Source organism: Calypte anna, chromosome 3 (assembly GCF_003957555.1).
Source record: "Calypte anna isolate BGI_N300 chromosome 3, bCalAnn1_v1.p, whole genome shotgun sequence".
Classification (NCBI taxonomy): domain Eukaryota; kingdom Metazoa; phylum Chordata; class Aves; order Apodiformes; family Trochilidae; genus Calypte; species Calypte anna.
The window spans coordinates 48,338,105-48,364,577 of NC_044246.1; the positions used below are offsets into that span (position 1 = coordinate 48,338,105).

Here is a 26,473-nt window from a genome sequence, read left to right on the forward strand (position 1 = left end):
CTAGTGTCATTCATCAGACAGTGAAACCAGATTCAAGTATGAAAGTCCAAACACTGATCATTGTGATAAATCAAAGATGACAACTAAGAAAACAGAGAGATGTAGAAAGAATAACAATGACTGATTTTAACCAAACAGAATATTCACTGGCTTGTTGCACTGCAGGGATTGGTACCATGTACATATAGCAAGGAAAAGAGCTTTCTAAGACAGACAAGGGATTTGTTCCCTACGATGGGAATGATCTCTTGACATAGTTCTGGATCATTTCCATGCTTTGCAGGTTATTTTGCTTATAATTAAATCTACTTTATCTTCTAAAAATATAACACAGAAGAGTGGCAGGAAAAGTGGCAAAGAAATGGCATAAGACAAAAGATGGTTGCAATAATGAGAATAAATAGGTGCTACAACAAGAGATGAGAAAGTGAATCTGCTCCAGCACTGCAAGCAGGCAGGCATGTTGGCTTGTGCTTGCTCAGAACCAAATAATAATCCCAGAATTACTGGGGCTGGAAAAGACCTCTGAGATCATCAAGTCCAGTCTATGACATAACACTACCACATCAGCAAGACCATGGCACTAAGTGCCACATCCAGTCTTTCCATAAACACCTCCAGGGATAATGACTCCATCACTTCCCTGGGCAGTCCATTCCAATGCTTAATCTCCCTCTCCATCAGGAAGTGCTTTCTGATATCCAACCTAAGCCTCCCGTGGCACATATTCAGGCCATGCCCTCTTGTCTTACTGATAGTAGTCTGGGAGAAGAGCCCCCACCTGAATACACCTCCCTTCAGTTAGTTGTAGAGAGTGATAAGGTCCCCCTTCTCCAGAAGTCTCCTCTTCTCCAGGCTAAACAACCCCAGCTCCCTTAGCCTCTCCTTAAAAAACTTACCCCATAGTCACTTGCTCTTCTCTGGACTCACTCCAGCACCTCAATATCCTTCTCAAAGTGAGGGGCCCAGAATTGTACACAGTACTTGAGGTGTGGCCTCACCAGTGCCAAGTATAAGGGGAGAATTCTATCCCTGGTGCTGCTGGCCACACATCGCAGCACCATACAGCTACTTCTCACAAGAAGTGAATGATAACACATTCCACCTCCTATGTCAGCAGAGTTCCTTGCAAAAACTTTACAGCTCTTGGCAGTTCAAATAACAAGTAGAAATAACCTCTGCTTAATACTTCAACCTTTACCCTCATGGTATTTTTGAATGACTTAATGTTTTTTCCATCTCTGTCTATCACAGTCGTGTTCTTTCCAGAGGTGAAAAATCCAGGTAATGACCCAGACTGACACCACTCAGCTTACAAAATCTTGTAGAGAAGAGCCTTGCTTGCAAAAGTACAGCTTCTTTTCTTTTAAAGAAATACAGAATTAAACAGAACACTGTGTCTTTGCTTTTGATAGCCCAGACACTGCTGAGCTCCTGTGCCTCTCTGGAACTGCACAAAAGCCTATGTATAAAGAAGGATTATGAAACAACCTCTGAACAAAGTAAAGTCATGGGCTCACCTGACCTCTGTAGGATAAGGACCAAAACTACTAAGCACCTGCAATATTTCCTGTAAGTGCAACATTATGGTGTTACTAAGACTATCAGAGTGTATATTTTATGTTGCCTAATTCCATGGATTTATGAAGTGTAGTCAACACTGATGCTTTCACCAGTAGCCATGTAAGACCTTGAAGCCTGATGCTACCGAGCTATTTAGCAGCTAATCCACTCTTTACTCCATTAGGACTCTCAAACATGCTCTGCTGTCCTCCAGGATCCAGTGCATGTCCCCAGCTCATTTAATTTATTAGAGATAACCAAAACGAAGCTTCCAGTACAGGCTAGTGGTACAGATTTATGTAGCTCTATGCTGAATGAACCCATTCAGGTAGCAACACAGGTATTTTCAAATCCTCTGAAACCCTCAAAACCCTTGAGTCAACCACAAGCCTTTTTTGTATCAGGAGAAACCCCTGAACTCTGCACCACTGAATGTTTGTCCTCTGGAGATTTCATATCTGCATCACAGCTGATAGTTCTCTCTAAGGGAGGATACCTTGAACACGCCTCTCCTCTCTTCATACTCTCCTAGATGTCTTCTCCTCTCAGTTTTCTTGTTTTTGCTAATCCCATGACTAAAAAGGTTATTCTACTTCAAATGGTTAATCCAGGTACATAACTTAGAGCTGAAACTTTCCCTCGTTGAGCAAGCACTGACATGGGCATTTCACGCTGACTGCTCTCCCACTGCCCAGGGTGTCAAAAGGAGGCCCTGTCAGCTGAGATCAGCCCAGAAACTGCCGTGGGGAACAAAGGGGATGCAGAGAGGGATGATCTATGCACTTCAAGTGACATCCAGCCCCTGAGAGCTTTGAAGAATAAGACCAGTAATTTTATGAGGAACCAGAATAAAGGAAGCTATAAACATCTTTTACAGCATAAACTGATGTTAGATTAGGTTCCTAAAACATCTCATGGGGAAAAATTGGGATATTGTTATGAAAAGTACAATTTTAGAATGTCTCATATTTTATTTTTGAGTTTTTGGTGTTTTGTTTTTACATTATGCTTAGCAATCATGTAAGATTCCATGGGGTATAAACAAGTGATAACATGAATTATCCACTGAAAATTAATTCTGCATGTTGGTTCTACAGTTTTAAAGGTAATAAATCACCAGTCACTAGTACAGGACCACAGCATCTATTTCATGCATGAAACAGCACTTTATCATGGTAAATTTAGCTGTGTCTTATTAAACTGACTGCAGTCCCTGGCCAGCTAGCAGAATCTGAATAGGTTTTCACATTATATTCCTTAGAGCTCAAAATAAATCAAAAAGCCTCAGCTTCATATATCTATGTGATTTTTAGAAAATGTCTTAACTATTTCAACTACTGAACTACTCAGCAAGCATGCAGTTAGTCTGAGGACTAGAATGTTCAAGAAAAATCACTCCTCAGTCAAGCCTGGCTCTAACATAATCACATTAAAAATTAAAAAGTTAATTTTGTTTCCATGCAGTCCAGTAGATTTTGTTTATTCATTTTTGTTTGTTTTCTTTTGGCTAGGGTTATTTTTTGAGTGGCAGTGAATTAGTCTATACCATAGAAAAGCACAGAATTGCAAGCAAACAGTATAGCTATACTCTGTCTCTCTAGAATCAATGGCAATATTTCTACAAGAGGATAAAACCCTGTATGATCAATTTCTCATTCAAATTCATTCCTTCTTCCCACTAAAACAAAATTAAGCAATGTAATAATTTTCAAAATCCCTGTGTCCTCCCCATGACTTCCCATGGTCATTCTTTCCTTGAGGAAAAAGAAATTGTCTCCTCTGTTTATGTTCTAAGGGCTGTACTATGTGTGGCTGACTGTGCCAAGGTTTTATGCCCACCCCACACCTGTTTCCTTCACTATATGCATGCTAATTTTTTTATTCTTAAACTACTGTGGGAAGCAAAGTTTTATGGAAAAAGCAACCTATCAAGTATGAAACATTTGTTCCCATGAAAATAAAATCAAGAGAATTTTTATGTGACCAGTTCTTTGCAGCAAGATAAATTTAATCTCTTCTTCTGGCATCCCATTTTTCTTAAAAATCAAACAGGCTGAAAATGGCACTTTAGAGCTACCAATGTCATCTGCTAATATACAGCACCCTAAGTGTCTTCTCAGAGAGGTGATCAGGCATTGGAATGGGCTACCCATGGGTGTGGTGGATTCTCCATCCCTGGAGGTTTTTAAGAAGAGACTGATGTGGCACTCAGTGCCATGGTCTGGTAACCACGGCGGTAGTGGATCAAGGGTTGGACTTGGTGATCTCAGAGGTCCCTTCCAACCCTAATGATACTGTGATTCTGTGTTGCAGGGTCAATTGCTTCTGTCAGTCGTAATTCTCATTTCTGCTTCAAGGACTCTGCTGTTTGGCAAGAAAACAAGCCCAACAATCCTGGTACAGTCTTTTCTTGATTCTACTTTGAGTCTCTCTCCTGTGCATGTATGAGAAGTAACACAGGATACACTTGTATATGGATTGCTCTTCTTTTTTTCATCACTAGCAAAAGGGGTGATGGAAAAAGCATATTATGCTCTTTTCATTAAAAATACTTAAGAACCAGAACATCTAATGTTAAGATACATTCAGTGAGTTCACAGAGTTCTGCCAATCTACCCTTAAGATTCTAGGATTATTATTTCCATGTCTGTTTCTATGATGAACACAGGGTCACAGCTCTGTGACCCGAAATACTCATCACACTGACAGTTGGAAGCTACCAAAGTACTCTCTTTGCTTTCTTTAACCTGAGATATCAAGAAAAGCAAAGATTTCAAAAGAAAAGTCTCTGATAAATTTAGAAACCTCTTTTTGATGTATATGGAGTTACAAAGCTTTGCATCTACCACAGATTTCTGTTTACCCATCCTTCTACTTGGCACTGCTAGGTAAATTCTGCTCGTATGGTTTTCCTCATGCTCCTATTTATAGGCCAACTTTTCAGAAACGGGAGACAATGCAAGTATTTCTACTGACTTTAACCTCACCTAAAGTGATAACAGGAGTAACTGCAGCACAGCAGATCCTCATCTAAAGGCTGCACAATCTTGTACTTCTCCACAGCTTTAACAGCAACCATCACCAGATATTTCCCCACATACTTCAATTTCCCTGCAAAAGCAGTGAAATACTTCACACAGTCCCTTAGTTTAAGAGGAAGAAGCTCTAAACCACAGAGCCAAAATCACATGCACAGTAATTGTGAGTTTTAATATATCAAATAAAATCTGCATTTCCTCAAGAACAATTATCTTACCAGCCTACCACTATTTAGCTAGCAAACACTACTGCTCCTTAGCTGTCACCAAAGCAATGTCAAAAGGAAAACAGCAAAAAATTATTCCAATCTCCAAAAAAGCAATCACGGTTCATGCTATAGCAGCTTGAGTGCTACTTGCATGCAGTTCCTTTGAAGCATTAGATTCAGCCTAGCACAGAGCAAGGATGTCTCAGGCTTTCATAATATTAAATTATTACAGAGAGCAAGTCTAATTTCCTGTCCTCAGTACAGTAATAGATTTGAAACATTTGTATTAATTCTATATTCTCATTGTTGATACTTAAATAGACTGTGTATTTCAATATTGAGCTTATTTGTATAGCTACAATATTGTATTATATCATATTCAATATTGTACCATATTGCACTTGGCCAATCCTTTTGAAAAAGATTGAGAATTTCCCATGAACAGGTTTAGGTCCCACCTGGCATAGGAAGGAAGGGAGTAGGGTATGTGAATTAGCCTATGTCTATATGTTTTCCTGAGAAGCAGTATTACCTTACAATACAATTGGAAACATAAATATGCTCTCTGATAAACATTTTAACTTTTCACCCAACCCCCTGGCAGTGGATGGTAGCTCTCAGGCCCCTATGCTGGATTATACTCTACTCTCTGCCTCAAACAGAGTTTACATTTTTTTGAAACAGAAAGCAAATTTCATGCTAGCTCTGTGCAGTTTTTCAAAAACAATCTATTTCTTTTCTCAGTGACCTTCCAGGAAAGTTTTCACACCCACAGTACCATTGTTTCATGTTAAATTTATCAGAATTACCATTTAGACAAACAGAGGGATTAAAGGTATTTGAGGCTATAGTTGGAAATTAAGCATTACAATCCAAGCATTACAAATTATTCAAGAAAGCTTTCAGACCTACTGCCTTTATTTACCAAAGTTTATTGTTAATCTCAAAAACAACAAAAACAAACAAAAACTCAAAAGGATTGACCAAAAATTTGTACCTTAACATGCTAGTGATACAGTGTCTTATATCTATGTAACATGAAATTAAATTATTATCAAGCAACGCATGGCAGCATTTTTAACTGAAATTTATTCACTGATTATACTTTAATTAATCTGATAGGATAACAGGCATACAGATGGATAGTCTTATTTGTGCCGTTGATTGAGCATTTTCTAATTGACTTTAAAAAGACAAGTGGCCCCCTAAGTTAGTAAATGCTGCCATGTATGGAAACACATAAAATGGATAATTGGATTCTTCCTCCATTCAGTTAATTTGAGTTTTTTTCCCAAGTGCTAAAGCAGAGGCACCTATAGAAGCTTTACAGTGCTGTGAACTTCATGCCACCATAGTCAGACAGCACTCTGTGAGCTAGGCAAATACCTGCAAGACAAGAACTCACAGGAAGAATCAGACGGATTTCCTATATCCCTGTCTCACTCTGAATAATATATCATTCACTATCAAAAATAAATCAAAGAAAAACAAACATCTTAGAAGTGTCTCCTCTTTAGTCACTGGTAGATGTTCTGTGCTACCTCTTGGTATTGATACAGGTGAAAGTCAGCCCTCATGGAAACAGGCACGGTGCTGTTGAAACTACAAAAGTCACATGAGTTCTGGGTATGTTTCCATGTTTATCTGACAAGCTGTACTACACGAAGGTAGAAAACACATGAATTAATCTTTTGCCATTAAGTAAAAGAAAGTAAGTCTATTTGCTACTGCACTGCACCCAAAGTGCAAACAGGCCCTAAAACGTAACAGAAAACTTTAATTAAGAGATGCATTAAAGCAGCAGGGGGGGGAAGGGGACAACACTGTGGGTTAGAAGTACAGCAGCTCTCAGCTGGGTTTGTGCTGTATAAGACAACAAGGGCAGACCAGTCTTTTTTGTGAGGATTCTGGTCAACAGTATTTTTGACTTTGATCTACATAACATTTCTTTTGCAGTGCCACAGTGTCCAAACCCACATTTAATTAAAGTTTACTTATCAACACAGTTTGAACTTAAAAGTGTGTATCAGATTCTCTGTACAACATTATTTCTTGTACTGCCAGGTTTAATGAAGAATTGTTTGAAAAATTACACATTTAATAATGAAAGTCTTCTGCCTTCTAATACACAGGAGAAGAGTCCTGCTTTACAGAAAGCTCTAGTGGAAGAACAGAGGTTATATAAAAAGAAATATGCATTTCTACACTATTAACTACTAGTATTGCTAAAGCAGCTGCAGTAATAACTCTCCACTCACAGACCCCAACGAAGACCTCCCATTGCAACTACATCACTACCTTCACATCTAAGTGACATCTCCCTGGATGAATCAATGAGCTTCTGAACCCAGTTTCAGAAGTGAAGAGAAAGGGGATCCACTTCCACCAATTGTGTACTTGCTACTCCATCTGTAACTCCCTGGTGAAAAGAGCTCTGTGCCTCCCTGCTCCAGCCCTCTGAGCACGGCTGGTAGAGCTGCTCTCTCCTTTCCTGAAGAGGCTTCACCCCTCAGTGTTGTACAAGGTATTTAGGTTATCAGAACTCTGTGCTTGTTCATGCTTTTCCCACTTAGACAAGCTCCAGAGGCAGCTCCTACCAAGTCTTCAGGGAGGGCAAGGAGCCCAGACCTGAGGTGATCAATGAAGGCAGCACCCCAGGGAGAGAAAGGCCATAGTGATTTTTTTTTTTTTTTTACTCTCTTCAAACCTGGACCGAGAGTCCCCATGTCAAATACCAATCTGATGGAAAGCAGACAGTGGATGGATAGAAATTCTTGAAAGACAAGCTGCAGGATTTTCCCTCAGATCAGAACATTATGGTCAAAAAGGTATTTCTGCCTGCTTCCCCTGGAATAGATTTCTAACCTCAACTCATATTTCAATGATACAAAAATCAACAAAACAAAACAGAAAATAAAACACCAAAAACCCCAGTAACCTTGATTCCAAGAGCCTGTGAACTCAGTGAGAACATGCAAGAATATAAAGCCTGCCACCTGCATAAACAAGAGGAGCTAAATTATTTCATTAGCTAGATCAGTATTCTCCACATAACAGCACAGTTTTCTGAAGTAGCAAAATCAGGAAGTGCATATCTGCACACACATGCATTTCTATACCACAGTACACAAGGGTCTAGGAGAGGCAAGCAGTCATTTATTCCAAATAGCAAGAGGTGTCTCAGGTGTTTAATACAAGCTGCCCATATTCCTATTAGGTGTGTGTGTGTGTGTGATATTTTCTAGCAGCTTGTCTTTTGAAGTCTGCCCGATTCCATCCTCAGGTATTATGAAGCTGCTGGCTTCTGCATCACGTAGTTGCTGGGAAGCTACAGAGCAGAGTAAGACCCCTTCATCAGATTGGCACCAGTCCTACAGCCCAGAGCATTCCCTGGACTGGCAGGCAATACAGGGAATAACTATCCTTACTCATACCTTGGCAACCTGCTTTACCTCAGAAGGATCATGTTAAACAGAATCCTTGCTTTTCTGCTGCTATGTAAAAAGAGTAGTTTTAGATCTGCGTCATTCCCTGCAAGAAATATTTTTGTTCATTTCTAAAGTAATTTATGTACCAGGCCAATTTGCCTCCTGCTAATCATCTCTCATGCTGGGTAACAGCTTAGTAATGTAGACAAAAGTATACAAAAATATTCAGGTTGTTCTGCTCCTCTAACTTTTTTAGCAATGCCAAACCCTCCAGTCTCAGAAACATTCTCAGTTTTATATAGATGAATGTGCTGATATTTTACATTTTTAAATCCATATTCATGCCTCAAGCTTTGCACAGCTCAGGCAGAAGAAATACCATCACTTGGAAAGAGTGTTCACTAAACTGAACACAAAACATGAGATGTAACCAGTCACCATGTGAGTATCCTGGACGTTGTGTTTGTTAGAGGATTTCATCCTTACTGTCAGTGACATTCCAAGAGTTCAAGACAGAAACAAAATTACTGTTTTGTCTCTTTCAAACTCTGTGAAATGTTTTGATAAATTATTTTTTACACTTTTATCACTATCACATTTCTTACTAGTCTCTGCATTTCTAACTACTTACTGTTTACTATTCTTATTCAGGGTTCAGAGTTTAATTTCTTGACCTACATCCAGTAAAACTGCACAAGAACAAAAACATGATAATCCCATGCTGTAGTTATAAAATTGGTTAAATACATAAGGAATGTTTTCACAGGAGGAAATTATATGGCTCTGCAGAAAATTTTACAAGCAAAGATATTTAGACAAGTGCTACACCAGAAGTAGTACCATATGTTCCTATACTTGACCATGAAAGACAAAATCTCTGTAAAATGAAAAGCAATGAACTTTTTTTCAAAAGCTACTGCCCTGAGAACTTAAAAACATGCACCAGTTTACAAGTACCAAATAATTAGAGCAATCTAATTAGGAAAGAGATAATTAAAAGACTAACAGGTTGCTAAATCATGCTCAGGACACACAACCTGGTGTTTGCTCCAGTTTGTAAGTAAGACTAAAATAGTAACAGCACCAACGTCTCTTCAATCTCTGCACAGGTTTGAAACATCAAATTGCACTCAGACCACATTTCATCAGAAGAAGTGCCATTAAAATCTCTGTGCCCTGCACAGCAGGAAACTGCTGTAATTGCAGTAACTTTCTACTCATAACAAGAATTGTTACTGGAGTCCCGTCATCACGTACCACTGACTGGAAGTGTTTAGGCTGTCATTTTTGAATGTCAAAGTCTGATTGCCCACTGAGCGTACATTACTCTGAAGCTTTACAATCCTGGAGTGAATTCTGATCAGTGCCATTCACAAACATTTTAAGAAATTACTTCACAGCAATGACTTTTTTAAAGGAAACCTCTGTATTTTGGCAGACAGTGAGAGCCTTTACCCAGTCTTCCTTCAAACACAGCCACTGCTTCACACAGCTTTAAGTAAGCATTTTATACTGCTGTATTTGATAGATAGTGGCAGCAACAACCTACCTGCTAGAAATGAGTCTACCAGCATTCAGCAAAAAAACCTCAAGGGACACAAGTTTATGAAGTTCCTATCTTCCACATCTGCCAAGTCCCACAGATGTTAAGCCTGAGACTCAGAGATTTATACCTGCTAGACCCCACTTCCCCTCTTCCCTGGCGTATTGACAACATGCCACACTATTGATTGGTATTAAGAGCCAAATTACCATCTTGACAAAATAATGTTCTCATTTTTCTAGCATATAAATTTATTTTCAAATTTTATTCTAATGAATGATGAATACTCCTTTTACCAGTTAGCAGTGTGAAACCCACAGCTGATAGATCATATCTCTGATTTCAGCATCTTGATTTCTCACATGAAGACAACCATAGTCACATAACTATACTGCAACATTAAAAACAAGCCATGAGAAACAAGGCAGAAAAATACAGCTCCATCTAGGAAAACTATCATGGCACTTCAGTTTCATTTCATGTTTGAATTCATTGTAAATTACTTTCTCTATGTACAAAAAAACTTTTGAGCACCCTGTAAATGAAAAAAGAACATTAACGACTTCTAATATGCCTGCTGTACACAAACAAAATATAATTAAAAATAGCTTTGTTCCCCACTGGCTTGGTTAGCAAAACTCAGGAAATTCAGGAAGGAAGGAAATGTTGCCCTAAAAGTTGATTTGGAAAGGAAACACATTGAGAATGTTAGTATGAAGCTAAATGTTCATCAAGCTAGGCATGCAAGTAACCTCGGCCCCAATTTTTACACCACACTCAAAGCAGACTTATAAAAGAAAAAAAACTGTTACAAAAGGGGTGTGATACACAGGAATAATCAGTAGCTAGAACTCAGGAAACTTGAAGCTAAGGTTTACTTAATGTCTGATTAATCCTGTTTTTTCTTTAGCCCAGCATTCTTCATGCACAATATGTCAGTCACAATATTTGCTTCCCTGGTAAACTGTTTTGAGAACTACAGATAGAAAGTTCAAAGTAATAACAGGGCACTAATAACAGGTGTACAAGTTTACTCAGGTTAGCAACACATCCATGGCTCACAAGGCACACCAAGATCTCAACTACACAAAGCCATTTTTTTTGACTTTCCACACAATATAGAAGTAAAAACGTGTTCCCGAAACCAGAGTAAGACAGCAGGGTATGAGATCTGGTAACTCCATTGCAGTGATGCAGTAGCAGACAGTGAAAAGACCCCCTTAGCACTGAGGACACCTTGACTTTGAAGAGAGCACATGATGCTCAGATCTCCCCACCAGAGTACTCCCCACCCTAGGGGAACAGACATGAGCAAACTCGCATGCAATGAAATTGCTACCAAGACTTATCTGACTATCACCAAAGTCTCCCACTTACAGGAAGCCAGCTTCTATCCCAGCTGACTGGTTTGCTGCTACCAGACTACATCTTGGATCATAGAATTATAGAATCATAGAATTGGCTGGGTTGGAAGGGACCTCAGAGATCATCAAGTCCAACCCTTGATCCACTACCGCTGCAGTTACCAGACCATGGCACTGAGTGCCACATCCAGTCTCTTTTTAAATATCTCCAGGGACGGAGAATCCACTACTTCCCTGGGCAGCCCATTCCAATGCCTGATCACCCTCTTGGTTAAGAAATTCATTCTAATATCCAACCTAAACCTCCCCTGGCACAACTTAAGACCGTGCCCTCTTGTCTTACTGATGGCTGCCTGGGAAAAGAGACCAACCCTCCCCTGGCTACAACCTCCTTTCAGGTAGTTGTAGGGAGTGATGAGGTCTCCCCTGAGCCTCCTCTTCTCCAGGCTGAACAGCTCCAACTCCCTCAGCCTCTCCTCATAGGATTTGTGCTCAAGTCACTTCACTAGCCTAGATGCCCTCCTTTGGACCTGCTCCAGGACCTCAATATCCTTCCTAAACTGAGGGGCCCAGAACTGGACACAGTACTCGAGGTGTGGCCTCACAAGGATGCCATTGGCCTGTATTAGGAATAGCGTGGCCAGCAGGTCCAAGGAAATGATTCTGCCCCGGTACTCAGTGCTGGTGAAGATAAGCAATGATGAAACTGAAAGCAGATAGGCCCGCAGGTGACAGCTTAGTCAGCATCAAACCAAGCCAAGGTCTACAACCTCAACCATTCCTGGACCTCCCCAGATTTGCAGCTGGCTTGAGCTCTGAATCAGAAACACATTGAATTACTAAAGGGATGATAGTTACATGAAGCAGAGAACTGGGCCTGTAATCTGTAGGTCAAAAAGCTATTTCTGGTTTACAGCACTAAAACAAAGAAATCTATGTTTGTTGAAATATATTCCTTTAGATATTCAACAAATGTCTTGGATGTGGCTGAAACTGAGAACATTCTTTGTTCTGTCTTCTTCAGATTTCTGATGAGACCTCTGAAGCAGGGAAGAAAATGTCTCTCAAAATATTTGTTTCCCTATATATAAAGGGACACAACTTTAGTATTTAGTAACCACCAGTCAAACAGCTAGCTGGATGAGTAAACCAACTGGCTGGTTTATTCATCACCTAACTAGCAAAACAATTTACACTCCTGAGGTACCCGAACATTACACTGATCAGTAAAAAACAGATTATCAGTGAGTCTCAGTATTTGGAGTTAAAGTTCTCCTGGTGCCCTGGGAAACAGCATTCCCTGATAAACAGAACACAAACTTTATCTGGATTTTTCTCACTGAGCAGTGAAAATCTACTGCTTTCATCTTTCATTACAGATCCTTTCCCAAAAGTTCCAAGAGCCTCTTGCTTACTATGCATCATGATGTATTTGAGTAACACTGCAAGAACAAATTAGATAAAATTTAACAGGATTTTAGGGGTATTAAAACCACTTAATTAAAAATGTTACATTCGAGGGTGAGCATCACTCGATCCTATCTTCACAGTCAACACCCTGTTTCTCCTATAACAAGGACTGTGAATATCCCAAAATCTCACATTAGGTTTCAGTGGTAAGCAAGACTGACATTTTGCATCAATTTACTAAAAAAATACAACTGCTCAGTGCACCTCTACCAAACACAAAACAGAACTAAGGTTTACTTCATTTGAAATACAAATCTTAATAAATTCAACAGATCTTTCGCTCTCAAAGCAAACAAATTATTTCTCATGCAAACATTCTACACTAGTCCTTCAAATATTCATTTTCCAAGCTGATATTGGAATTGACTCTGTCAATTTTGTTAGCTAAAAAAATAAACACACTATCAAGAAAGAGAGGTAGAAAAAAGTATGTCACCCAGGAAACTTGACTCTTGGCTTCAGTGACTGAAGTGCACATTGCCAGGTGGCAGCTGCTAAGTGTTGACTTGTCATCCAAAAACAATAAACTCTGTTTCATTTGGATTATTGTGGAGTTATTATGAAAGAGGGTCAAAACAAGTTCTTTTGTGCTACATCTCTTTTTTGACTTCAAGGATCTTTTCAGTAACCCATGGATCTACAACTTGCTGTACTTGCAGAAGGGTGATCAGTAAGAGGAGTTAGAACTATTCAGCCCATTCTTGACCAAATGAGGCTGTGGAGTGACTTGTGAAGATAAAACTCTGTGATGCAAGCTTCTGAGGTAGTCTGATCAGTCACTTCCATGCTGTTGGACAATCCAGCAATTAATTTTTATCACTCTGAACAACACAATGTTTCAGGACACTCTAGAAGTTCAAGAAACCTTTCCATTTTATTCTATTCACAGAGAAGGCAATATACACAAATACCAATGCCTTAATGCTGAAATTAGGATTTAATTTAATAGGTTCAGGATGCCTTTGTCCTCCTAGTTCTCCAAAATATTTGCACATGCTATGGTTGCAAGCAGTCAAAATGCAGCATTCACCATTTCTGACTGGAGCATAGATCAGGTGTCAAGTTACAACAACAAGGAATAAAACAAAGTTCTTAAGCACCTGTACCTGGAGGAGGCAGATTCTGCTATGTTCTGCTATGTCTGTTAGTTAAGACTGCAGAACCTTTGGTCTTGGTGGTTGGAAAGCTGGTTAGGGAAAAAAAAAATGGCTGGAGCAATTTGCTTTCAAGTTTTCTTTATGGGCTTTATGATATTGCAAAGACCTGAAATTCAAATTTTAACTTCAGGTCACAAAAAAACCCTGAAAGGGTTGCTAAAGCAAGCAAGATGACTGACAATAACAGGCAAACTACTTCATTCAGAGCACTGCAAGAGCAGGGATATTTAAGCATCTTGCCTCTGCCTGGGCATCCAATTTCAGTGCAAGACAGATGCCAATGAGGAGTAAAGTGCTCAAATACTTTGAAGGATCTATGCCAATTTTCAGTTTCTACTTCATCACATTCATATGCTTGTGCTTGATATATTGAGCTGCATTCAGTGAAATGTTCTTTTTCTCCCTCATAATCAATAAGTATTTTTAGAGGCTCATCTTAATGTTATCAGTAATGTTTTCAGGCCACAAAATCATAAAATTGATTTTTAAAATCATTAAGATTTATCCACTGTAAAACAAAAATAGACTCAGAAACCAAGAGGGGATGTAGGTCACCTATCAATGCTTTTTCCAGGCTTATCTCAATTTCACATCAATGTAAGTTGAACAGTGATGAATCAGCCCTGGAACATTTGTAAAAAGCATATATTATGTATATATATAATATATATATTATATATGATGTATATATACACACCACATATTTTCTTCTAATCCAGATCACAAGTACACACTACAAAAGCCTACACAAAGCATTAATCAAGGCAAAGTTCCACTATTTACAGGAATTTGAGACTCAGGGAAAGAAATCTAGTGAGTTTTGAACTCAAACTTTTGAAGGTGGTATCTCAATATTGCTTGTGTTCAAGAAGTTCACTATTAAGATGCATAAAATCTCTGGAATAATTTAGGTAGCCTTGAGGAAGTGCCAAAACAGAGACCTGCAGAAGACATTCAATATTGTTGCTTACCACATGGCTCACTGTGCATTTGCAGTCAGAACATTTAACTCTTGACAGTGCTTGAATACTACTGTGTTTGGTTAGCCTAAATAACCAGTTAATATTATATGGACTTCTACAAATCAGTATTACAAGCCTTGTCACTATTTTTCCCCTCTGTAACCTGACAAAATATTTGCAATAATTCAGCACAAAGTTCACACAAATCCTGCAAGTAAAAATTAAAGGATTGTAGAAACATGTGCAGCAATGCTTGGTCCTTCCTCTCTCCTCAGGAATGTCAAGAAACAATGCAAATATGCCAGAAGTTTTATAGCAGAACTGCCAAGTTAAATTGAGACTGTTATTCTCAGCCTTCACATAACTGTTCATCTTTTAAGACAGCCTAGCTCAAGATAGCAGCTTTCCCATTAACAATCAATAAATGTGCAAATATTTTCATTCTGGATACCAAATGCTCACGGACAGTTCTCAAATCATGAGCCCAACTCCTTTTTTTTTCTATCTCACAAAATTAAAAGTACTAAAAACAATACAAAAATTTACAAAAACACTAAATGTGCACAGACTAGTAGAATTATTTTTTTAAAGACTACTTTAGTAGCTATCCTTCCCTTCAAGGTATATTTCTGTAAATAATTTCTTCCAAACAGATTACTCTTATTACTAGTACATCTCATAATATACCTTGCAAGGCTGAAATTCTTAAGCATGCAGCCCTTACCAAGCATTATTATAATATTCTAACTCTGAATTATAACTGCTAGAGTTCAAAGGATTCAACAGCTTAATCACTGTAATATTTCAAAAAAATGTATTTTCCTATTATAAAGCCTAACACCCTAACTCAGAAAGCTGTGCAAAGGACTACACTACATTAGGTTCTGTCCTCTGGTTAAAGGGGCTCTCTCCAAGCGAGGACTCAGGCAAGGATTTAACACGACTCTACATTCTGGCACTAAAAAATACAATTAAAAACTGCCTGCAGACTTCAAGCAGGCAATACAAACATCTGTGCAAGCTCCTGATGAGCTCTCAGAGGTGAAGGCAAACATCTTGCACCTTGACCCAGTAAACATGAAAAATGAACTTTTCTATTGTCTTCAGTACACACTGAAACAAACTCCCACTCGGTAATCAGAAAATAGACTATTTAAAAAAACATACAATGAAATAAAAACAAAGCAAAAAAAATCAGTGCATCAGATTCATCGCAGATGTGAAGTCAGGAGATGCGCACAAGCGCCGGCTTGCAGGGTGTCTGCCAAGACACTGCCAATAATTGCCCCGTGATTCATTGTTAGCCTTTCACTTCTGGAGGTCTGTGGTCAAGTGTCAGTGAAGTTCCAATAGCCACTCAGAACAAGAGATATGGCCACACAGCTCAAGTTAATCAGGCAGCAAGCAGAGCTGCTAACACTCACTTCATACTGGTTAAATGCTTGGAAGCTTGGAGGGCTTGGAGGGCCCCTCAGTTTAGGAAGGAGACTGAGGTCCTGGAGCAGATCCAAAGGAGGGCAACTAGGCTGGTGAAGAGACTCAAGCACAGATCCTATGAGGAGAGGCTGAGGGAGCTGAGGGTGTTCAGCCTGGAGAAGAGAAGGGTCAGAGGAGACCTCATCACTCTCTACAACTACCTGAAAGGAGGGTGTAGCCAGGGGGGGGTTGATCTCTTTTCCCAGACAACTCTCAGTAAGACAAGAGGGCACGGTCTCAAGTTGTGCCGGGGGAGGTTTAGGTTGGATATTAGAAAGAATTTCTTTACCAAGAGGGTGATTAAGCATTGGAATGGGCTGCCCTGGGAAGTAGTGGATTCTCCATCCCTGGAGATATTTAAAAAGAGACTGGATGTGGCACTCAGTGCCATGGTCTGGTAACTGCAGCGGTAGTGGATCAAGGGTTGGACTTGATGATCTCTGAGGTCCCTTCCAACCCAGCCAATTCTATGATTCTATGAAGGTAAGGGCACCAGTCACAGGTCTGGAGGAATAGGCTGTAGCATCACTTCTGTGTCCCTGTTACCCATCACACCAACAGGGACAATGAGGAACTGATTCACTGCAGCAGCTGCACCGTTATCACCAGTTCCCTCCCACCCTGAAACACACACACACATATCACACACATACCACAGACTAACACAGACCTTGCTCTAAAAGGCACATGGTATACTGGTGATGGTTTAAATAGAATACGCTCATATACCATACTCTGAATGTTTCAGTGAAAGTGCGATTGCTTTCATAGAAGAAAGAATGAAATAGTATCAAGTCCTTCATGCAAAACAAAATCATCTGTGTAGCAGGACATACAGCCTAAGGAAAAAAGGAAAAGCTATAAACTTGGAAAGCCGTGCCTGCACAGAAGATACAGTGTTTCCCACACAGCTGTGTATTGACAGTGCTGTAACAAGACAGGTTGTTCATACCCATACTTCCCATATTCCCCACCATAACATGCTGTACCACTGCCTGGCAAGCATCAGATATAGACAGAGGCAAACCTTTGGCCAGTCCCTGAACTTTTCAGCAATCAGAGGGCTGGAACTGTATGTAGCTGAAGCACTGTAAGTTTCTTTTTACTGAGTGGCATCAGTCATCCCATTAACAGTTCAGTAGTTCTGCTGGAGGGATTATTCATCTATACTAAAACATTCAAACCAAAACTGGGTTGGATATGCACAAACACAAAAGCCCTACAACATGAGTTTCTAGTGGTTCATTGTTTTGGTATTTCAAGCCACATTTTCAACCCAAAAAATGACTCCACAAAAAGAGTTTGGCAATAAACACAGCCTGCTCCAGTCGGGTACATATCCACATACGATGTCCCAGTCCTCTTACCATGTGCAACAGCTAAAACTAATTTGCAAGTTTGACATAAAACCTATGGAATTCAATAGGGCAATTCCAACTAACATCAAGTTGCAGAACCCAACCCTTAAGATAAAACAAGTTCTGAAATAAACAGTATTTCATACTGCATGGCAAGAAAATCTATCAATCCTGTATAAACCTGTTTATACAACATGTTACTCTCAAGAGTAAGTAAATGCTGCATCAGGCTCCCAGTCGCAGATACACAGCAGTGGCTGCCATCAAGAAAGCTCAATTTGCACACCAAGTATTGTACACTGCTAATACTAACAGGCAAATTATTTCCACTTCAGGGTAAAGAAACATAAGACATAAGCAAGCCTAAATCAAAACATGACACCATGTCACTGCTTGGATGCAGCAGGATGCGACCTATTTCCACCAAGAGTGTATCAGTTAACTCAGTAACATAACCAGAAATTTTTTCTCTCTGATGTCATACTGCAGTTTTCTCTTTTTACTCAGTGCAGTATTTTCCAATTTTATTTTCCTTATAAGAACATTTATAGCACAAATAGTTCAAAATGTGAGCTGAGTCTCCATTTAGTCTACAAATGCCTTTGCTCAAGGAGAGGTGCTGTTGCATTTGTTCTTTAAGAATCCTCACACCTCCAGCAGTATGTACAATGTTAGTCAGCAGTTTTGCTTCTCTTCATTAATAACCTCAGCAGGAAGCAAAAAGCACATATGAAAGCTTGATACTTTCCTTTCACACAAAAGTCAAAGCCCAGACTGAAACAAAGGACTTCTTAAAATAGAAAGTTTACAATAAATGGCTTAGAATAAAAACCACCACTTAGACTGCAAATGCTGAAAGCACATCAGTTTATATAGAGGCACTTAGACCCCAAATATTTGTGCCAGAGTTGAACTGTCATGTAATATTCTAGGTTGCATAAATGTTCTCTTTGAAAGGTTTTCAATGGTGGAATTTTCTCTTCTAATTTCAACAATCTTTCTATCCCCAATACCTCTGTACTCATTACCCAGAATGTTTAGGTGTGATCACAGGAAAAGATTGTTATTATACTTTAGTTGGTTATAGCCTTCAAAATGAAATACATTTTTTCAATTAACAAACATTAAGACAAATTTAGCTGTCATATCTCATTTTCTGTCACTCAAGGTTAGGAAAATCATTTGAGAAAAATATGTACCCTGAAGTAATTTTTTTAAGCTTTATATATCTTATAAATGAAAGCTGACATATCATACAAGAAAAAATACCAAGATCAAAACTTTGAGCACAGAACTATTAAAGAAAATGTTATCACCTCATCCTTTATTCCTTCAAATGTGCCTATGGACCAAAGACTGCTTCAGACTGACGTAACTTCCTGCATACCTCATGACAACCTAAAATATTCATGAAGCCCAAATGATTAATGCATACACAATATCCTGTAAAGCAGAGTACTGCTACACATTGTATTTCTGCTAGCATTGCAATGTTATATAGCAACTGCTTTAACTTCAGCTTCAGAATTTGTCAGAAACCTGCAAATACTCTAACTCCATTCCCTTTACAATGTGTCTTTTTTTTTTATATCTCGCCATAGAGTCCGAGTTCTGGGATTAAGGAAACTGTAAGCTACTGAATACATAGTTTCCCTGTGGTCACCCAAGTGCTGACAAGACCAGAATTCCAGGTAAATGGGAGCTGTTGATTGAATATGTAAGCTCTTATTTCAACAGGAATAGACAGGCTGTTCACAGACATGCCTTCCAGTTAGCTGAAGTAGATGGCACACTAATTTTTTAGAATGAGGTCTGGCATCCAGAATACCTTCTTCTCTCAAACCTGATTCAGAGACCAAGGAAGATGGCACAGGCTTGTACTGAGCCTGGTAAATTCTGATTAATTATTTGTTTACAAAGGAATCACAAGATGTCTTTGCCGTTCATCACTTAGGGCTATGACTTCACTCTTGCAGCTCAAATGACGACAAGTATTATAATAAGACAAAAAGCACATAATAATCACACAGATGTGAGACAAAATATCTACTAGCTAGATATACTCCAATCTTTAAAACAAACTATATGCCACCAACATGATACAGTATACTAACAACATGATTTTGGGATAAGTATATAAAATAGCATCTTTTAATATTGCTCATCAGAGCTTAAAGCCAAGTTTCCAAGCCACTTCTAACTTCTGTTTTCACAATTTTACAATTCCTTACAGCAGATGCAGAAAATTAGGATCTTCCTTACAGTTCAATACACAGTTCGCTACCTATACATGACTGGCAGGTTCCTATACACAGAGAACACATGCATGAAGATTAAAACATTATTTTCACAACAGTAACAAGTGAAAATGGTCAACACTTTTACCACTTCAGTATTAACTGTTCTCCACAGCTCTACAGCAGCTGGCAAAATCAAAACAAAAAAGTTCACATGATTCAGCCTTGCTGTGAAGGCCAAGTTATTTTCCTGAAGTTTAAGGCCACTTCTACAGAACAAATCTGTCAAGTTTTACCACTGACCAAGGTCAGATGAATGTCAGAATTGAAGCTCAGGCTTTCACCAAATTATATAAATATGAATGGAGAGGTTTGACAACCAACTGGAGAGAGAAGTCATCTGCAAAAATGGTTATATGAAGTGTAGAACAGAAAAAGCTCTGATTAAAGTCAATAAACACTCCCAAATCACCAGCTGCCCTCCCCAGCATCTTGTGGCCCCAGTCCAAACTGCAGATAGTTGAAATACTTTGTACAAAGAAAGACAGTCAACTCAGGTTTAAAGTTACAGCTTTTTTCCTTACACTAGGAATAAGATGGCTGAGTTCTTAACAGGACTATCTGGACACACAAAAAAATCAGAAAGCTCACCATGTTGGGAGTAGGAAAACCATACCTCTGTCTGCACATGAATTTTAAAAATACATACTTAAAACCTGCAATCACCTTTCTACATTACCAGTGACTGAACTGATGAACATCACAAGCAACTGAACATCAATTTTTACTTTCCTGTAATTAAACACATGCAAACTAGGCTTTGAAAAGCTTTAGGAGCTATCAGATTAATTTATACCGAGCCTAGCTCTTCAACTGGGGTCTTCTCCAAAGTTTATGGAAAGGGATCCAAGAAGCCTTCCAGCAGGAGACAGGAAATTTCAAAATTTTTAAAGCTACAAAGTTAGGAAGGTGAAAATGAAACTGGAGACATTCAACTCCATTCTGCTGACTCAAATATAGGGAGGACAAGAAACATACGTAATTCCTCTCGAATGTAAAAAGAAATCTACCCAAGGACAAACAGTTTATATCTACCAGTCACTGAGCAGGATCAAGGTCATGAGTTACTTCTCCATACTTTATGCCAAGACACTTTTCCTCTCTTTTTTTGGCCTACCCTATATATGCTGGATGGACTAATAGGTATGCTCCAATTGATTCACTTGCTTAAGGAATCAAGCTGACATCAGACTTGGTACCTTTCTTTTCACCTAAAGCATTATTCCTTTTCCAGAAACAGTTGGAACAACACTGAAACTACCTTAGTAATTTGCAAAGTGAGTTTTCATTAAACGTATCGACCCACCGTTCATTCCATTGTATATACTTCTGTGGTGAGGTGACAGGTCATCTGTTACTTGTCTCCTGAGGGTACCTTCTCTGCTGCCCCCACTGAGATGTTTGAGATGCTCTGGGCTTCCTCCATAGTGTTGTTTGAGATGCTCAGGGCTCGTACCCCTCACTTTGTGGAGATGTTCTGTACTTCCACTTGGTGTGTGCTTTTGAAGATGATCTGGGCTGCCACTTCTGTGCTTTTGATGCTCAGGGCTACTACCCGGCCTCTGCTTTGAAAAGTGTTCAGGACTACTACTCAAAATGTGCTTTGGGAGAGTTTCTGGGCTGCTGCTGCTGTGCTTTTGTTGTTCAGGTGCTTTGACAAGGGTTTTGTGGTGTTCTGGACTTGGTCCTTTCAGGTGATGATCAGGACTACCAGAACTCCTAGGCTTCTGCAGGTGTTCTGGGCTGATACTCCTGTGTTTCTGGTGCTCAGGGCTTCCTTCACCCCGAGTTTTTTGAAGATGCTCTGGACTAGTACTCGGATGATGTTTATGATGGTCAGGACTGTCTGTACTTCCTGTGCTGGAAGTACTGCTCCCATCCCCAACATCTCTAATGTAAGTACTCGCAGTGGTCAGCTGGCACAGGCTGATTTGGCTGTCGATAGAGCTCCGGCTGCCTGCTCCACCACTCTTTTCCTCATCCAGCAACACACACAATTCTTTCAGCTCCAGGTTTTCCTTAACCACTTCTTCTTGTCGAACCTCCAGTTCTTTCAGCTTCTGTAAGTATAAAGCAACCTCTTTGTGCATAATACTAGCACTGAATCGGCCCAGTCTCTGCCATTCACGGGACACTTTCTTGCCCTTCTGCCTGTCATCATCAAGAAAGCAGCAAAGGTCTCTTAATTCTTGGTTATCTTCTTGCAGCTTTTGGTTGATATCCTTAAAAAGAAAGATAATCATGATAGAGAAGTGTCTGAAAGAATTAAGATTATGCCATTACCATTATGCAGCCCACCATCTAAGCACTCAAGTGAGGTACAAATAGTTGCATGTGCAAATTAACTAAACTGCAGTCCAGTAAATGTGACTATAACATGGAGCTAATCTCAAAGGGTTCAAAGACTAACTTCTGATACAGCATAAAAGTTTCACTTACTAATTAATTTTCATGCTAAATATCAGAATAAATTAGCTCCCAAGCTGGGCAAAGATCATAAGCGCTCTCATGATGATCTCACTCCCCTGAGAAATATTCATCTGCTGAATAGAACTGCAAGATATATCAGAAATTGTAATCTCACTTAAATAATTAATTATTAACACATATGCTCTCTATTCCCTAAAGCATATTCACACATAAAGATGAACCTTTCAGAGAATTAAAATATTTGGGGGTTGTTTGATTTTGTTTCAGAGCTGCATAAAGGAACCTTGTCATTCATCCTTCAATCAGAATTGCCTCAACCACTCTAAAATGACATAATCTTGTTTAATATACTTTTCACTACTAAGAAAATGAAGTATATTATTCCATGCCATTCTTTAAGTGAGGAAGTCTGAAGGTGAAATGTTCAAGCTATTGTCACAACAGAATAATATGCCAAAGAAAACACTTTCAGTATTTTATCTTCCTAACTTGTTTGTGACCATGTTTATCTTTCTCTTATCTAATTATTAATGGGTTTTTTTCTTATGGATGATATTAGAAATAGAGATTAGACACAACTGTCAGAAATTTAGCTTTATGGGAAAAAACATTTTAGCATTGTTTCTTAAGAAACAGATGCTTTCACAACTCCATTGGATTTGTGTACAGGCATGTGTTTGTCTGATCTTTGCCTCAAAGTAACTTGACCGATTTCAACTCATATTTGACAGAGGAGAAATCTCAATTAAGTTACAAGGTAGCCTTAAAAATCTGTGCTGCTGAGAGATATTGAAAATTACCCCATTGAAATAAAATTTGTGGTGAAGCCTCAGCCAGAAGCAGGAGGCACCCATCCACCTCCCAGGTGCATTCTGGTCAGTGTGACTCAGGGACCAGTCATTTCACAGAGGACAATGGAAGTAGATGCCCAGACACAAATATAGAGGTCAAAACCTCATGCTCCCAAATTCCTTTAAAAAGTTCCAGCTGAGGCATGTGAACAAAAGGTGGAAGTTAAACGTCACCTAAGGAGTCATTCCTTCCTACACATCTTGATGTGTTTTGTTACTTATCTGGAAAATGCATAAATCCATATGCTTTCACAACACCTTTGCATGTAACTGGGAAAATTACACTATTGTTGTAACTTAACTTACACTGAAAATTTAAAACACTGATACACCATCAAAAAGATGCAAGGGAACAAGACACATTTTGCAGCATCAGAAAACCTAGGAGACAGCAATAGTATTTCTTTTTATGCCACACTATTATCAAAAACACTGTCTCAGTAATTTAGCTATAGAAATCTATTCTACATGTCAAAACCTCTTCTAATGCACTCTAGCATAACTATGCAAAGCCCATAGCCCATACTGCATCCCTGTCTCTCCTCTCCCCAAGCCTCACCTCACTGAAGTAATTTCCTAAAAACAATGTCATATCTCAAAGCAACAACACAGAAAATGTTTTGTAGTCATGCCTACTTAAAGGTAACTCTCTAGGTCCCCAGTATGTGTGTCCATGCTACATCGGGCTAATTATCCATGAACAGTCACACTACTTCCCGATTCTCAGAACTGGAGAGGAGACATTAGGGACTATGCTTCCCATCCAACAGAAAAGTTAATTTAAGAAGGGATAAGTCATTACAGACTCGGTCTGCCCCTCACTGTAGTCTACAGAAATATACAATGGAAAACAGTTTGTTCAGAGATGTGTTATCAGATGTCAATAGTTTCAGACAAGAAACTAGGGATCAGTTCTGATTGTGCTGAAACCAAGCCCCGGGGTTTGCCACCACCTGCCATAGGCTGCACTGCATCCTGGAAATGAGCAGCTCTCTCCAGCCTGCCTGACAGATGAGTAAATCATTTTACACTAGGGACAAAAGACAGCATATGCTACACAAGACCTTTTGAATGTTTACAGCTCTACACGCTGTTCTTTCACGTGTACTTCAGACAGGATTTCACCTTACTAAAAAACAATGAAGTCTAACACGAAAATGACAAGACTTCAGTGTTTCCATCACCTCAAAGCATACCGGGGCAAAGCACACAAACAAATGTGCTACACAACCTGCTGAATCGTTGGTCATCTCTTAAACGGGCACTTGATTTTTAAACGGGATTAGACACTATTCACTCCAGCCCTTGCTCACTTTCCACGAGATTCTCGGAACGGCTCCTCCCGGACCATCTACCTGATGAGCTCGCTCTGGACACACGGCAGAAACTTCCCACCCTCCCCTCCCCGCTACCTTCAAGCCGCGGATCTCGCCGAGGTGGAGCTGGAGGCGGCGGTTCACCTCGCGGATAAGGTTGCTGTGGTCCAGCATCGCGCTCATCTTCTCAGCCTCGGCTCGGCGGAGGCTGCGGATCAGCTCCTCCTTGCTCCACTTGAGCAGCTCCTCGTCCGACACCTTGGACAAGTCCTCGGCCGGCGCCGCCCCGCAACTTTCCGCTGCCACTTTCGACATGGTGGCGGCCCGGCAGCCCGGGGACACCCCACCGCCAAGGGGCTACAGCCCTCCTCGGGGCCGCCCCACCGCCCCGAGGGAGCGGGCAAGCCCGGAGCTCGTGGGCAGGACCTGCGGGAGGAGGTGGGGGAGACAGGAGGGTGTCCCCAGCTCCAGCGCTGGCGGCGGCTGGGGGCTGGGGTCGGGGCTACAGGTTACGAGGGAAATAATTTCTGGCCCCAAGCAGCGGATCCTGGAAAAAAGGAGGAAGAGGAGGAGGAGGAAAGGGTGTGGAGGAAGCCGGGCCACAATCTAGGGAACAAACTTCCCTCGTCGAGAAGAAAAAAAGAAAAAAAAGAAAAAAACAAGAAACCGCAAGACAAAGGAAACCCCAGTGAGCCCGGTCCTTCAACAGGTCAGCGGGAGCGGAGAGCGTCTTGTCCTCCCTGCGGCGCCGGGGCTGCCCGGCCCTGCAAGCGGTGCCTCTCACGGTGACCGCCGCCCCTCGGCTGAGGGATGCTGGCGCGCCGGGCGGGCAGGATGCGGAGTCGCGATGCGGTGCACCATGACGGAGGGCGGGCGGGCCGGTCTGGGACGCGGGGCCCGGTTCCGCTGCAGCGGGTAGAACGGGGCGCGCGCTGCCGGCGCCAGTGGCGGCCGCGGGGCGGCTCGCGCCTTTTCACCGGGGCGCGCGCCACGTGCGGGCCCGCGCGGGCGGGGCAGGAACGGGGGGGAGAGAAGAGGGGAAAGAGGGGGGAGAGAAGAGGGCGGGAGGGGGGGGGGAACTCTGTCGCCGCGCGGTTCACGAGCGCCACCTGCCGCGCACGCGCCATTTTCCTCCCGGCGGGGGCTGCCCCGGGGAGAGCCTGGCCGGGCCTCCCACAGCCCCGCACCGGGACCCGCGTTGGCATCCCGGCCGCTGCCTCCCCGAGGCGTGTGGGAACGGCCCGGGGAGCCCTGCGGGTGCCCCTCCGCTGTGAGAGTCCGCATTACATCACGGAGAACTGGCACCGCCCCAGCCCTCGCCTCATCCTTCGTGTGCAGTGAGGGCGGCGGAGCCCATCGTCACCAGCCAGGAGGAGGCACAGCCCCTGGCTGCGACGCTTGACTCGAGCCGAAGGTCGCATGCCATGGAATGAGCTCCCCCCAGCAATCCACATCGGGATGTTCATAGCGCTTCCTCCCCTCCAGAATATTCCCTCGCGGTGCTGGGAGAGGTTTACATTTCCCACTTTGCTCAGAGATACAAAGACATAAATCTGCCTTGCAGATGCTTTGAGAATGAAACATGATAACCCATTCGGAGGGCTTACAGAGAAAGCTGATCCAGTGTGCCTCACTGGCAGAAGGGTCTGAACTGAAACCATTAGGGGAATAATTGGTTGAATTCCCACTTTTACATCACCTCGTTTCCCTGGAACAAACCCCTGCAGGCAGAGGAGGGAACATGGCTTAATAGGCCCTTACTGCCTCTAATTTTGCTATTTTATAATTACATAGCATTAAAGATTTCTGGGTTTTGAGGGGAAAATTTAAAGTACTTAATATCGGCACTGGCAGATCCCAAGGCTGCAGCCCCAAGAGCAGGGTGGGCTCTGCCAAAAGCACCTGGAGAACATGTGCCCTCCCCATCTCACCACCACTGCCTTGGCTGGCTCCCTGGTCACTTTGCTGCCTTGCCTGTGGGGAGATCAGCCAGTGCCACAGCATCAGATTA

The 26,473-nt window shown here is 41.1% G+C and overlaps 1 protein-coding gene across 3 annotated transcripts in view; it reads right to left on the minus strand.

Moving 5' to 3' along the window:
• CCDC85A (coiled-coil domain containing 85A) overlaps nt 1–25,383 on the minus strand; it is an 83,049-nt gene extending 57,666 nt beyond the window's left edge. For all 3 annotated transcript variants that reach the window (XM_030448724.1, XM_030448723.1, XM_008493241.2), the window contains exons 1-2: nt 24,559–25,383; nt 21,172–22,087 (exon numbers count right to left, since the gene is read on the minus strand). In XM_030448724.1, coding sequence (XP_030304584.1) covers nt 21,172–22,087; nt 24,559–24,777 — 1,135 coding nt within the window. In that variant the 5' untranslated portion in view covers nt 24,778–25,383. The remainder of the gene's footprint in view (nt 1–21,171; nt 22,088–24,558) is intronic.
• Nucleotides 25,384–26,473: the final 1,090 nt, after the last annotated feature.